This window comes from Trichomonas vaginalis, chromosome III (assembly GCF_026262505.1).
Source record: "Trichomonas vaginalis G3 chromosome III, whole genome shotgun sequence".
NCBI lineage: Eukaryota > Parabasalia > Trichomonadida > Trichomonadidae > Trichomonas > Trichomonas vaginalis.
In genome coordinates this window covers 19,431,190-19,447,303 of record NC_067205.1, presented here as the reverse complement: position 1 = coordinate 19,447,303, position 16,114 = coordinate 19,431,190, and the positions used below count along the sequence as shown (strand labels likewise).

The window sequence follows — 16,114 nt, the reverse complement described above, 5'->3', positions numbered from 1 at the left end:
TCTAGTATGAACATTTTTTTTCAATGTAAGTAATATATACCCATATTATGACGGAATTCAGCAAATTTTAATCTACCAAAACATTATAGTTTATTTTTATTGTTTAATTCTTTCGTCTAATTTAAGAATTGCGATGCAATCATCAGCATGTGCCATCACAGCGTATTTGAAAGGAGTTATTCCATCTTCTGTTTTGCAATTAGGTTCAATATTTTTGTTTGAAAGCAAGATTTTCATTGCTTCTGTTCTGTTATATCTTGCAGCTAAGTGGAGTGGAGTTAAAAGTTCAAATGCTTTTGCATTAACATCGACAGATTTCTGTTGCAACAAATAATTCATTGCTTCAATATGTCCATTCTCTGATGCATAATGAAGAGGTGTCTTTTCTTCGATATCTTTTGCAGCTGGATCTGCACCGTTTTCAATCAAAAGTCTCATAATCGCATCTTTTCCTGTTTGTGCTGCACAAAATAGAGGTGTCTTTCCTTTACTTGTAACGCTATTAACAGCTTCTCTATACATTTCAATCAACTTAACACAAATGTTGAAATATCCATTGTTTGCTGCAAAATGCAAAGATGTCCATCCTTCAACTGATGATGTCTTAACATCAATATTCGGAAGAGATAGAAGGTACTCAGCAACATCAGGTAGTTGTGCTTGGAGTGCGAAATGAAGAGGAGTTTCATTTCCAATATTTAATGCATTGATATCTGCATTTTTGGAAACTAACAATTTTGCAGCTTCAAGATGACTGTATTCTGCTGCATAATGTAGTGAAGTCCATCCTTCACTATTCTTGATATTGACCTTAATATTCGGTTGAGAAAGTAACAAATTAATAATCGGAATAAATCCAAGTTCGCATGCAGTATGTAATGGTGCTTTTTTACCTTTCTTTGTCAAAACATTGATGTCAACTTTCTTTTCAATCAATGTCTTGACGACATCTTCGTAATTACGTTCAACTGCAACATGAATAGGAGCAACACCAAGTGTATTCCTTGCATCTGATTTGACATTATCAAACTTAGTCATTGTAATTGCTGTTGAAGTATGTTTATTTTCAAGTGCCAATATCATTGCAGTATTTCCAAGTCTATTTCCAATGTTTGCATCTGTTCTTTTGTCAGAAAGAAGTGTTTCAATTATCTCTGTATCTCCATTTGTAGCTGCAATATGTATTGCTGCCTGCATTCTCTTATCTTTTGCATTGACATCAAGTTTGTCATTTTGTAAAAGAACTTTCAAAGTTGAAATTTGACTTCTAGAAACAGATTCGATAAGTGGTGTTGATTCATTCTTATCTTTAGCATTGACATTAGCATTCGGGAACATTAGCAATGCTTGAAGAATACAGATTGATCCATGTCCACTTGCTTGATGTATTGGCGTCATAAATGTTTTATCTTTTGCATTTGCATCAACAGTTTTATCTTTTTTAGCAAATGAAAGAAAAACATCAACATTATCAGCAAATATTGAACTTACTAATGGTGTTGAGAATCTTGGATGCATGTTATTAAGTGGTATCTTGATGACATTTACTAAATAATCATAAACTTCTTTCTGATGATTGAGAATTGCAATTTGAAGACAACCTTTGAAATCTGCTTTCATTTCATTTAATTTCTTAAGGAATTCTAGTTGTCCACCTGCTGCAGCGAATTGAGCAACTGTGTAACCATCAGGGTTAGAGCCATTGATATCTGTTTTGGCAACAAGATCGTTGAAAATAGCAGAAGAGCCACAAAAAGCACTCAACATTAATGGTGTTGGATGATTTTCTAAAAATGGAGATGGTTCGAAAATTGAACATTCCAATGATTCATTCAAATTTTCAATATATGAAAGAGCACCTACTGCATCATTATGGACAATTGCTTCTGTTGACATGTCCATGAAACCTTGGTCACGATACTTTTTTAGTAATGAGAAAGAATCTTTGCTTAAAAGAGAAAATGATTCATGTAACTTCTGGAAATGAAAGTCATACAAGTTGTTTTTATGAATAAACTCTGCTGCTTTTGTAAATTCGGTATTCAATTCTGAATTTGTTGAAATTTCTGGTGCAAATGTGTAATAAAGAAGAGCGGCATGAGGATAATAATCATCGGCAAGCTTTACGTAATGCTGTAAATAAGGAAAGGTGTCTTGTGCTTGTAAAATTCCTTCATCAATGAGTCTTGCGATAAGTATAAAGTTGCCTCTATTAGATGAAAATGTCACATATACTGAATCAAAAGCAAATGCTCTTTGTAATAAGAGTTCTTTGAAATTTTGGATTTGTATTAGAGATTTAATGAGTGATATTAAAGATGTTCTTGATTTTTGTACGTTCTTAAATGTATTTAAAACTATTGAAACGATCATCTGTATTCCATTCGGAAGATTTAAAATTTGATGATTCTTAATTTTATCAAAAACTGATTGAACATTCGATTGATCAATAAGCAAAACACTATTATAAACTTCATCAATTGTTTCAATAAAGTTTATTGACTCTGGGCTTGGATATGCGTTCTTTTTCGCCATTATGCACGTTTAAAAATTCATATCTTGATGAAATTGAAATATTATTTAACTTTTGAACAGAAAAACTTTTTATATTTTATAGTCTATGTGAATTATGAATTTAAATCATGAATTTGAAGAAAATTTGTAAAGAAATTTTATTGAATTTTATTTTTATGAATAAATATATGTACAAAATGTTCGATTAGTCTTGTAAAGTAGAGAGTAAATAAAAATTAAAAAAATTAAAAAATTATTTTTTAAAATTTACAGATAGAGATCATAGCTTCTTTCGTAAGAGACAAAGGATAGAATAATCAATGATATTATTGGGACAAATACGAAGATTGGTGATGTTAAAGCTCCAGCCAAACCAGCAGTTAAAATTCCGAGGTTAAAAGCCATAAACAAGCCAACTCCGATGGAGACAAGAATGTAAATAGTTGCAATAATTCTGAAAAGTATTCCTCTGATGATTAATTCGCCAGCTGCCATCGAAATTAAAGTCAAAATGACTGCGTAATAAACGGCGATGAATATTGCACCGTATATATCAAAGTGGTAAACACCAGATACAACATAACCCCAACAGAAGACGGCTCCGAAATGTCCACCGACAGACATGAAGAAAAGTGGAAGGAAAGCAGGGCAGACTATTAGGAATGCCAGATATAACTTGATTTTTAAGGGAATCCTTCTTAATCTGTACATTAAAGGAATAATTCCAAAAATTGTGTTGAGAACAACAGCGGAGAATGAAATAGAACCATTATGGCCACATATATACTCTTCGTAGAGCTTTGTAGAGATTGAAATAGGGATTGGAAGTAAGAAAATAATATTTGCAATTAATCCAAGGAAAAGAAGAGCAATTCCGGTTGATATCAGGTTTGGATATCCATAAATCTTCTCATTTCCTATTTTTACATCTTGGTCATCGCTAAGGAAATAGAAAACTGAATCATTTACGTCTCCAGAGAGTTCAAGATAGGAATCTTCTGAATCAGGAACTTCGTACTGGCTCTCGTAAAGCCAAATACCATCAGTAACTTGAGGACCTCTTATCAATCGATCTTGGAAATTTGTTTGAATGTTAAGTTCATCATTTGTAAAGGCCAAAAGACGGACTTTTGTCCTCTGTATGTAATTCGAGTTCTTATGGAGCTGATCCTTTGGAGGAGGAGAAATAATCAAAGTTTTCGGAGGATTTTCAAGGTCAATGTTATGATATGTCAGTAAATTATTATCGTTGACTATGAGGCCAAAACATTTATGGGACATTAAATCGGGAGCAACGATTTCAAGTGTAGAATGATGGTGTTTAATTGTTGGTTTCGAAGGATGGAGGTGGCCAGTTAAAACTAGAGAGAAATTGCCTTCAGTAATAAGTTGCCGGAATGACTTTTTCGATGATGATTTATAACGATCACTCCAAAGGTGGACTGGAAAATGAGTAATGAAGATTCTGTGCGTAGTATTAAATGGTTTCTTGATTTCCGCTTCAATGGCATCGAGAAGTTTCTTGCCAGCATTAATCCAAAAACCAAGTTTTGCATGAGCCATTGGATATTCGTAAGGATTGGCATAGACGTATGTGATTCCATTCATTACAAATGTTCCTGCCCAAAAGTTCTGGAGTTCAGGTGTATTTGTAAGATTAAAATAGTAAGAATGATTAATGAAATAGTGATTCGAATTTTTATAGCTGTAAACGCCATATTGATCATGATTACCTGATATATCTACCATTTTCATATCACCAAAGTCAAAGTTTTTGATGATTTTTTCATAATCTTCAAAATCAGGTAGAAATTGATTTCCAAATGCTAAAACACTACTTTCTAAATGGCCAAAATTCGTTGTAATATCACCTGTGAAGACAACGCTTGTTGCTCCAAGTTTCTTTGATAGATTTAGCGATTTTTCGAAATTAATAGCACGTTCTGGCGTAAAATGATCTATGTGAACGTCTGATATATGCGATATTATTGTAGGTAATTCAGAAAAGTTGTATTTTGTATCTGAAGATTTGAAGCTTCCAACAGTGTCCATTGGTTTATGGAATATTCCAATAAGTAAAAAGACGAAAAGTAAGGCAATCCAAATAAATCTATTGAGTAAAAGACAACAAAGCCTTGTTTTCATTATTTTCTTTATATAAATACGCCTGTAAATATTTTGCAGATTCATTTTTACGGGCTCATTATACATATTTAGTTTGGATGGAAAGAAAATAACTTTTTTTATGAAGGAAGTTCATCTTTAGTGTCACCCCCCGTCTTTTTTTACTTTTGCAATGAGTCAAAAGACTCATTGTCGAAGTCAAATTAATTGGAGTCGAGAAGTATTTCCATAGCGATTCCAATCAAGATAGTGTTTGGAACCTTTATTATGAAGGAATTAGTCCTCCTTCCGAAGTTTTTACCGGTGAAGTTGAAAAAGTCACAGCAACAGCAAACAAATGCTTTGCATACATCTGCAAGTTTATCAATCTTCAAGATAGAGCAGTTAACTTCTCAAATACAGTTGATTACTCGATTTTACTTTGCGAAAATGTTTTTTCAGAAGGTCCAGGTACAATATATATTCAAAGTTATAGTAAAAATAACATTATTATTGATAAATTCTGTTCATTTGAAAGTCAAACTCCATCAGTTGGCCAATTTACTCGTTTCCAAGGCAAAATCAACAGTACAATCCTCCAAGGAACAATTTGTAATGGAGGAAATAGTTCAGTAAATTATATGATTTTCCAACATCAAGGTTTTGCATCACTTTCAAAATCAAACATTTCTAACTGTATTTCATCACAATGTACAGGTTTTGATTATGTTGAATCAACAGTAAATGTTTCATTTTGTAATTTTGAGAATTTAAAAGTAACTGGATGGGTTATTACTTCGTTTTCTCATTGTCAAGGAAGAATTGACCGATGTAATTATATAAATAATTCTCAAGAGCAAAATTTTGTATTAGTTTTTGTTTCAGATAATAGACTTGATATTTTCGATTCATCTTTCCAAAACAATCGACAGAATAACAAAGGAGTTTTATTTGAATCAATGTGGGGTGGACAGATTTATATACATCAATGTAGTATTGATGATTTATCAACTAATGGAACAGTTGATGTATCAGATCAAGGAACAGAATCATTTAAAATTAGTTTTTACTACATTGATTTTAGTATATGTGCAAGAGATTTTGAATATGAAGTATTATTTGTACCAAAGAAAGAAAATAAAATTTGTTCTTCTTTTAAATCCATAAATTTTCTTTTTTGTAAGTATTTGATTTCTATCTTGTTATTTAATAAACAGAAGTAGTCCAACTTTTAGTAGTAATAATCAGTGACCAATATTTACAAATATATATTTAGTAAGTTCTAACTAGCTTATACAGTGGAGTTTGCTCTCGGAGACAACAATTATATGATCTCATATTATATTTCCTCCAAACATTCACAAAACAAAGAAAGGAAAGTAAATTAAACATGAATTACCAAAATTATCTTCAAAATAACAATAATACTTAATATAAAGATAGATTTGTAAATTCTGCTTCGTAATTGTAGCATTCTTTTATTAATTCTTGGGGAAAACCATGCGAGTTGATATCCAGATTAATCCCACTTTGTTTTCGTATCTCAAAATTATCAGCAGGTAGGACTTCCACTTGCATTTGCAATTTGAATAAATAATTTTAATTCAATTTTTTGGCACTTTTATTTACAATCGTGCCTTATTTTATTTGAAATTTGTAAACAACATATAATTTTAGGCTTCTTTTGATGTACGCTATTTGACACCTGATCGGAGGATTTGATCGTTCAAGACTAGTTAAGCCCATATCAGTAATGTATACTATATGCTATTATATATTTTCCTATTTAAAGTCTCTGAATTTGAAAAAAGTCGAGTTGGACTACTTCTTAATAAACGATAAAATTTTGATTTCACTTCTAGGGCTTATTTTCTTTCCCAAATATATATATCCAAGAAAACTGCATTGATATAGCAATTGACTTCTATTTACCTCATTATTGCACTTTCTTCGATAACTATAATATCAAAATTGTTACAAAAATAACAACAAAATATAAAAAAAAATTGCATGAGTATGCAATTATATTCTATTGCTAGTTAAAAAGATTAGTAAATAAATCAGGAAAACTTTAAGCCACTTGATGGTTTTAAAATCAATATTCATATGAACTGTTATTTTCCATTTTATAGTGTACACTTATACAAATAATTAATATTAAATAATTATTATATTACCCTACGTTCCCAACTTCTGGAAAACGGTTTTTCACCCTTATGATCAGTTTCAGACACTTTGGGAGTCTCCCAAACTTTGATATTTTGCATTATGATAGAGAAACGTGTCTAGTTTAACGCACAGTTGTTTTAAAGGCAAATGATGATATCACATGAAATTATCAAATTATCAAATTTTGAAGTACCAGTCCAAAGGGTTAATTAGATCCTACACAGATGTGCGATAGTGAAACATATGTGTTCTTGATTTGAGAAGTCCTACTGATAGAGGTATGAATCTCACAGCTTTGTGTGAGTGTGTCTGACACTTGTATAGAGTGGAATATGCGCCGACATATATTATATAATAACATGTAGTTGATAATTATGAAAAAATAGAATTCGATGCGAATGATATTGAAAGTTGTTTTGTAATTTGATATTTTTCTTATATGTGTTAATTAGTAAATGGCTTGTTTGTTGTGATCGTACTGTGAAAAATGAAAGGTATTTTAAATTAAAAAATTGAGATTTTGAGATATCTCTAGAATTAAGAATTTATTATGTATTTGACTTTTATATAACTATGTGTAAAGGATCTCGATGTCTATATGCTTTAAATAAAATTAAATAAAATGAGATAAAAAAGTAAAATGGACAAGAAGATATATGGAAATGTAATTTGTATTGTGTTGGTTGTTGGCAAAATGATTTTAATACAGATTTAAGGATTTGGAATGGATTTGAAATTAAATGATTTTAATTCAAGGAGTAATAAGATTTTGAACTGGTTTTTATTTTGTGAATGTAAACTCCTTCCATAGGATATGTATTAGAAAGATAAATTTTAAACTTTTTGAAAGAATTGTTTTTTTGTTGAGCGATTTTCTCATATTTAATAATATATTTAAGTTGGCGTATCTTACGCCCTTCCAAAAATATGTATTAGAAAGATAAATTTTAAACTTTTTGAAAGAATTGTTTTTTTGTTGAGCGATTTTCTCATATTTAATAATATATTTAAGTTGGCGTATCTTACACCCTTCCAAAAATATGTATTAGAAAGATGACTTATAATTTCATAAATTATTTTGTCCCGACGGTTTGAGCGGTTATCAGAATGGTTGCTTACACAATGCGTCAGCAAAATGTCGGTTGGGGTGCCCTTCTTGGCCTCCTGAGTACTCACCAAGATACCCCCAGCTCCCGCAAAACACCTCCCTTAGGTGCGCATTACCTGACGGCATTATTTTGCAATTATTTCAAATTTTTTAGATGTCTTTTGTTAAAGTTTGTTAACTAAAGACTTGAAAACAGCTTACCGCTTCAAGCTGCTCTCTTCCCGGTTCCTCTGCCGCAATCTTCTGTTTGATTGTGCGCAAAGCTCTCCTCCTTGTGAACTTTGCCTGACAGATACACCTGGGAGACAGCATTCGGACATCTTACCGCTTCAAGCTGCTCTCTTCCCGGTTCCTCTGCCGCAATCTTCTGTTGATTGTGCGCAAAGCTCTCCTCCTTGTGAACTTTGCCTGACAGATACACCTGGGAGACAGCATTCGGACATCTTACCGCTTCAAGCTGCTCTCTTCCCGGTTCCTCTGCCGCAATCTTCTGTTTGATTGTGCGCAAAGCTCTCCTCCTTGTGAACTTTGCCTGACAGATACACCTGGGAGACAGCATTCGGACGTCTTACCGCTTCAAGCTGCTCTCTTCCCGGTTCCTCTGCCGCAATCTTATGTCTGATTGTGCGCAAAGCTCTCCTCCTTGTGAACCATGGCTGATAGAAAGAACTGAAAGACAGGATAGGAGGAACATGCCGGTTCAAGTTAACTTGCAATATGCTTCTGATTAGTGATTTTAGATGAAAGATTAGCGAAATCGCATTTAATTTGGATAGAAGGATTCAATTTTATGAAGCAGGCTCGTAGGAAATATGCAGGAATAGCACAATCTCCTGCAATCAGAATGTGATTGCAAAACTTTGACTGACAAGAGTGTATTGTGCACTCTTGTCGGTCTGCATGTCTCATTCCGGGAGACATTGTCACTGCATGTCTCCCAGAATGAGACAATTTTCCGCATTCATAACTTGAATGCGGAAGTTTGACCGACAAGAGTGCACAATACACTCTTGTCGATCTAAATGTATCTTACAATCAAAGACACCTTCATACAATCTTTTCGAAGTTAAAAAAAAATTTAATTATTTCTTTCTTTTGTTTATTAAATCGCCTTACTCACGTACTAATCTCTTTTAGAGACTCTATCGAGCTATCCCCACATATAAACCTGTGACAATAATACATATTTACTCTCTTCATATTCTGATCTCATGACACATTATCGCAAAAACTATAATTATACAACACATCTCATAAAGTCTCATTTTAGCCCTATCTAAGCGTTCAAAACATATTTTCCACACGTAATCTGATTCTTCTGGCTCCGCTGATTCGATTTCTGCTGTCAGATCGTGAAAATATGCATCACATAAAGAGATAAATGCAAATTGCACAACTTAATATTTTCCTTAAAATTTCTCTTCAGGTTCATACCTAAATAAGCTCTTTTTTTGAAAATTCATTTTTTTCCAAAAATGTATGAATTCAAAAGTTCAGATTATATCTAGTCATTTTCCAACATTAATTTTGTGTTTTAGTTTTTGAGATATTCATTTTATTATACGTATTATTCAGAAAATTAAAAGAATTTGTGAGGGAAAACGGAGGAGATAATAAATATGTAAAGATGGATGAATAGACAATTTGAAAAAAAAAGCAATAATTTTGAGTTGTGTTTATCTCTTTATGTGATGCATATTTTCACGATCTGACAGCAGAAATCGAATCAGCGGAGCCAGAAGAATCAGATTACGTGTGGAAAATATGTTTTGAACGCTTAGATAGGGCTAAAATGAGACTTTATGAGATGTGTTGTATAATTATAGTTTTTGCGATAATGTGTCATGAGATCAGAATATGAAGAGAGTAAATATGTATTATTGTCACGGGTTTATATGTGGGATAGCTCGATAGAGTCTCTAAAAGAGATTAGTACGTGAGTAAGGCGATTTAATAAACAAAAGAAAGAAATAATTAAATTTTTTTTTAACTTCGAAAAGATTGTATGAAGGTGTCTTTGATTGTAAGATACATTTAGATCGACAAGAGTGTATTGTGCACTCTTGTCGGTCAAACTTCCGCATTCAAGTTATGAATGCGGAAGATTGTCTCATTCTGGGAGACATGCAGTGACAATGTCTCCCGGAATGAGACATGCAGACCGACAAGAGTGTATTGTGCACTCTTGTCGGTCAAACTTCCGCATTCAAGTTATGAATGCGGAAGATTGTCTCATTCTGGGAGACATGCAGTGACAATGTCTCCCGGAATGAGACATGCAGACCGACAAGAGTGCACAATACACTCTTGTCAGTCAAAGTTTTGCAATCACATTCTGATTGCGGAAGATTGTCTCATTCTGGGAGACATGCAGTGACAATGTCTCCCGGAATGAGACATGCAGACCGACAAGAGTGCACAATACACTCTTGTCAGTCAAAGTTTTGCAATCACATTCTGATTGCGGAAGATTGTCTCATTCTGGGAGACATGCAGTGACAATGTCTCCCGGAATGAGACATGCAGACCGACAAGAGTGTATTGTGCACTCTTGTCGGTCAAACTTCCGCATTCAAGTTATGAATGCGGAAGATTGTCTCATTCTGGGAGACATGCAGTAACAATGTCTCCCGGAATGAGACATGCAGACCGACAAGAGTGCACAATACACTCTTGTCAGTCAAAGTTTTGCAATCACATTCTGATTGCAGAAGATTGTCTCATTCTGGGAGACATGCAGTGACAATGTCTCCCGGAATGAGACATGCAGACCGACAAGAGTGTATTGTGCACTCTTGTCGGTCAAACTTCCGCATTCAAGTTATGAATGCGGAAGATTGTCTCATTCTGGGAGACATGCAGTGACAATGTCTCCCGGAATGAGACATGCAGACCGACAAGAGTGCACAATACACTCTTGTCAGTCAAAGTTTTGCAATCACATTCTGATTGCAGAAGATTGTCTCATTCTGGGAGACATGCAGTGACAATGTCTCCCGGAATGAGACATGCAGACCGACAAGAGTGTATTGTGCACTCTTGTCGGTCAAACTTCCGCATTCAAGTTATGAATGCGGAAGATTGTCTCATTCTGGGAGACATGCAGTGACAATGTCTCCCGGAATGAGACATGCAGACCGACAAGAGTGCACAATACACTCTTGTCAGTCAAAGTTTTGCAATCACATTCTGATTGCGGAAGATTGTCTCATTCTGGGAGACATGCAGTGACAATGTCTCCCGAATGAGACATGCAGACCGACAAGAGTGCACAATACACTCTTGTCAGTCAAAGTTTTGCAATCACATTCTGATTGCAGAAGATTGTCTCATTCTGGGAGACATGCAGTGACAATGTCTCCCGGAATGAGACATGCAGACCGACAAGAGTGTATTGTGCACTCTTGTCGGTCAAACTTCCGCATTCAAGTTATGAATGCGGAAGATTGTCTCATTCTGGAGACATGCAGTGACAATGTCTCCCGGAATGAGACATGCAGACCGACAAGAGTGCACAATACACTCTTGTCAGTCAAAGTTTTGCAATCACATTCTGATTGCAGAAGATTGTCTCATTCTGGGAGACATGCAGTGACAATGTCTCCCGGAATGAGACATGCAGACCGACAAGAGTGCACAATACACTCTTGTCAGTCAAAGTTTTGCAATCACATTCTGATTGCGGAAGATTGTCTCATTCTGGGAGACATGCAGTGACAATGTCTCCCGGAATGAGACATGCAGACCGACAAGAGTGCACAATACACTCTTGTCAGTCAAAGTTTTGCAATCACATTCTGATTGCAGAAGATTGTCTCATTCTGGGAGACATGCAGTGACAATGTCTCCCGGAATGAGACATGCAGACCGACAAGAGTGCACAATACACTCTTGTCAGTCAAAGTTTTGCAATCACATTCTGATTGCAGAAGATTGTCTCATTCTGGAGACATGCAGTGACAATGTCTCCCGGAATGAGACATGCAGACCGACAAGAGTGTATTGTGCACTCTTGTCGGTCAAACTTCCGCATTCAAGTTATGAATGCGGAAGATTGTCTCATTCTGGGAGACATGCAGTGACAATGTCTCCCGGAATGAGACATGCAGACCGACAAGAGTGCACAATACACTCTTGTCAGTCAAAGTTTTGCAATCACATTCTGATTGCAGAAGATTGTCTCATTCTGGGAGACATGCAGTGACAATGTCTCCCGGAATGAGACATGCAGACCGACAAGAGTGCACAATACACTCTTGTCAGTCAAAGTTTTGCAATCACATTCTGATTGCAGAAGATTGTCTCATTCTGGGAGACATGCAGTGACAATGTCTCCCGGAATGAGACATGCAGACCGACAAGAGTGTATTGTGCACTCTTGTCGGTCAAACTTCCGCATTCAAGTTATGAATGCGGAAGATTGTCTCATTCTGGGAGACATGCAGTGACAATGTCTCCCGGAATGAGACATGCAGACCGACAAGAGTGCACAATACACTCTTGTCAGTCAAAGTTTTGCAATCACATTCTGATTGCAGAAGATTGTCTCATTCTGGGAGACATGCAGTGACAATGTCTCCCGGAATGAGACATGCAGACCGACAAGAGTGCACAATACACTCTTGTCAGTCAAAGTTTTGCAATCACATTCTGATTGCAGAAGATTGTCTCATTCTGGGAGACATGCAGTGACAATGTCTCCCGGAATGAGACATGCAGACCGACAAGAGTGCACAATACACTCTTGTCAGTCAAAGTTTTGCAATCACATTCTGATTGCAGAAGATTGTCTCATTCTGGGAGACATGCAGTGACAATGTCTCCCGGAATGAGACATGCAGACCGACAAGAGTGCACAATACACTCTTGTCAGTCAAAGTTTTGCAATCACATTCTGATTGCAGAAGATTGTCTCATTCTGGGAGACATGCAGTGACAATGTCTCCCGGAATGAGACATGCAGACCGACAAGAGTGCACAATACACTCTTGTCAGTCAAAGTTTTGCAATCACATTCTGATTGCAGAAGATTGTCTCATTCTGGGAGACATGCAGTGACAATGTCTCCCGGAATGAGACATGCAGACCGACAAGAGTGCACAATACACTCTTGTCAGTCAAAGTTTTGCAATCACATTCTGATTGCAGAAGATTGTCTCATTCTGGGAGACATGCAGTGACAATGTCTCCCGGAATGAGACATGCAGACCGACAAGAGTGTATTGTGCACTCTTGTCGGTCAAACTTCCGCATTCAAGTTATGAATGCGGAAGATTGTCTCATTCTGGGAGACATGCAGTGACAATGTCTCCCGGAATGAGACATGCAGACCGACAAGAGTGCACAATACACTCTTGTCAGTCAAAGTTTTGCAATCACATTCTGATTGCAGAAGATTGTCTCATTCTGGGAGACATGCAGTGACAATGTCTCCCGGAATGAGACATGCAGACCGACAAGAGTGCACAATACACTCTTGTCAGTCAAAGTTTTGCAATCACATTCTGATTGCAGAAGATTGTCTCATTCTGGGAGACATGCAGTGACAATGTCTCCCGGAATGAGACATGCAGACCGACAAGAGTGTATTGTGCACTCTTGTCGGTCAAACTTCCGCATTCAAGTTATGAATGCGGAAGATTGTCTCATTCTGGGAGACATGCAGTGACAATGTCTCCCGGAATGAGACATGCAGACCGACAAGAGTGCACAATACACTCTTGTCAGTCAAAGTTTTGCAATCACATTCTGATTGCAGAAGAATTCTGGAGACATGCAGTGACAATGTCTCCCGGAATGAGACATGCAGACCGACAAAGTGTATTGTGCACTCTTGTCGGTCAAACTTCCGCATTCAAGTTATGATGCGGAAGATTGTCTCATTCTGGGAGACATGCAGTGACAATGTCTCCCGGAATGAGACATGCAGACCGACAAGAGTGCACAATACACTCTTGTCAGTCAAAGTTTTGCAATCACATTCTGATTGCAGAAGATTGTCTCATTCTGGGAGACATGCAGTGACAATGTCTCCCGGAATGAGACATGCAGACCGACAAGAGTGTATTGTGCACTCTTGTCGGTCAAACTTCCGCATTCAAGTTATGAATGCGGAAGATTGTCTCATTCTGGGAGACATGCAGTGACAATGTCTCCCGGAATGAGACATGCAGACCGACAAGAGTGCACAATACACTCTTGTCAGTCAAAGTTTTGCAATCACATTCTGATGCAGAAGATTGTCTCATTCTGGGAGACATGCAGTGACAATGTCTCCCGGAATGAGACATGCAGACCGACAAGAGTGCACAATACACTCTTGTCAGTCAAAGTTTTGCAATCACATTCTGATTGCAGAAGATTGTCTCATTCTGGGAGACATGCAGTGACAATGTCTCCCGGAATGAGACATGCAGACCGACAAGAGTGTATTGTGCACTCTTGTCGGTCAAACTTCCGCATTCAAGTTATGAATGCGGAAGATTGTCTCATTCTGGGAGACATGCAGTGACAATGTCTCCCGGAATGAGACATGCAGACCGACAAGAGTGCACAATACACTCTTGTCAGTCAAAGTTTTGCAATCACATTCTGATTGCAGAAGATTGTCTCATTCTGGGAGACATGCAGTGACAATGTCTCCCGGAATGAGACATGCAGACCGACAAGAGTGCACAATACACTCTTGTCAGTCAAAGTTTTGCAATCACATTCTGATTGCAGAAGATTGTCTCATTCTGGGAGACATGCAGTGACAATGTCTCCCGGAATGAGACATGCAGACCGACAAGAGTGTATTGTGCACTCTTGTCGGTCAAACTTCCGCATTCAAGTTATGAATGCGGAAGATTGTCTCATTCTGGGAGACATGCAGTGACAATGTCTCCCGGAATGAGACATGCAGACCGACAAGAGTGCACAATACACTCTTGTCAGTCAAAGTTTTGCAATCACATTCTGATTGCAGAAGATTGTCTCATTCTGGGAGACATGCAGTGACAATGTCTCCCGGAATGAGACATGCAGACCGACAAGAGTGTATTGTGCACTCTTGTCGGTCAAACTTCCGCATTCAAGTTATGAATGCGGAAGATTGTCTCATTCTGGGAGACATGCAGTGACAATGTCTCCCGGAATGAGACATGCAGACCGACAAGAGTGCACAATACACTCTTGTCAGTCAAAGTTTTGCAATCACATTCTGATTGCAGAAGATTGTCTCATTCTGGGAGACATGCAGTGACAATGTCTCCCGGAATGAGACATGCAGACCGACAAGAGTGCACAATACACTCTTGTCAGTCAAAGTTTTGCAATCACATTCTGATTGCAGAAGATTGTCTCATTCTGGGAGACATGCAGTGACAATGTCTCCCGGAATGAGACATGCAGACCGACAAGAGTGCACAATACACTCTTGTCAGTCAAAGTTTTGCAATCACATTCTGATTGCAGAAGATTGTCTCATTCTGGGAGACATGCAGTGACAATGTCTCCCGGAATGAGACATGCAGACCGACAAGAGTGTATTGTGCACTCTTGTCGGTCAAACTTCCGCATTCAAGTTATGAATGCGGAAGATTGTCTCATTCTGGGAGACATGCAGTGACAATGTCTCCCGGAATGAGACATGCAGACCGACAAGAGTGTATACACTCTTGTCGGTCAAACTTCCGCATTCAAGTTATGAATGCAGATTGTCTCATTCTGGGAGACATGCAGTGACAATGTCTCCCGGAATGAGACATGCAGACCGACAAGAGTGCACAATACACTCTTGTCAGTCAAAGTTTTGCAATCACATTCTGATTGCAGAAGATTGTCTCATTCTGGGAGACATGCAGTGACAATGTCTCCCGGAATGAGACATGCAGACCGACAAGAGTGTATTGTGCACTCTTGTCGGTCAAACTTCCGCATTCAAGTTATGAATGCGGAAGATTGTCTCATTCTGGGAGACATGCAGTGACAATGTCTCCCGGAATGAGACATGCAGACCGACAAGAGTGCACAATACACTCTTGTCAGTCAAAGTTTTGCAATCACATTCTGATTGCAGAAGATTGTCTCATTCTGGGAGACATGCAGTGACAATGTCTCCCGGAATGAGACATGCAGACCGACAAGAGTGTATTGTGCACTCTTGTCGGTCAAACTTCCGCATTCAAGTTATGAATGCGGAAGATTGTCTCATTCTGGGAGACATGCAGTGACAATGTC

At 37.2% G+C, this 16,114-nt stretch overlaps 2 protein-coding genes across 2 annotated transcripts; both read right to left on the bottom strand.

The window, feature by feature from the left end:
* Positions 1-48: 48 nt before the first annotated feature.
* On the bottom strand, positions 49-2,535 carry TVAGG3_0730450 (spectrin binding; the record flags this gene model as incomplete). The annotated part of the gene is made up of 1 exon (XM_001314675.1): positions 97-2,535. The coding sequence occupies one exon, from the start codon at positions 2,533-2,535 to the stop codon at positions 97-99; it is 2,439 nt and encodes an 812-aa protein (XP_001314709.1).
* A 245-nt stretch (positions 2,536-2,780) lies between these two features.
* On the bottom strand, positions 2,781-6,188 carry TVAGG3_0730440 (calcineurin-like phosphoesterase family; the record flags this gene model as incomplete). The annotated part of the gene is made up of 1 exon (XM_051244485.1): positions 2,782-4,566. One exon carries the CDS (start codon positions 4,564-4,566, stop codon positions 2,782-2,784), a length of 1,785 nt encoding a protein of 594 aa, XP_051091072.1.
* Between the last annotated feature and the right edge of the window lie 9,926 nt (positions 6,189-16,114).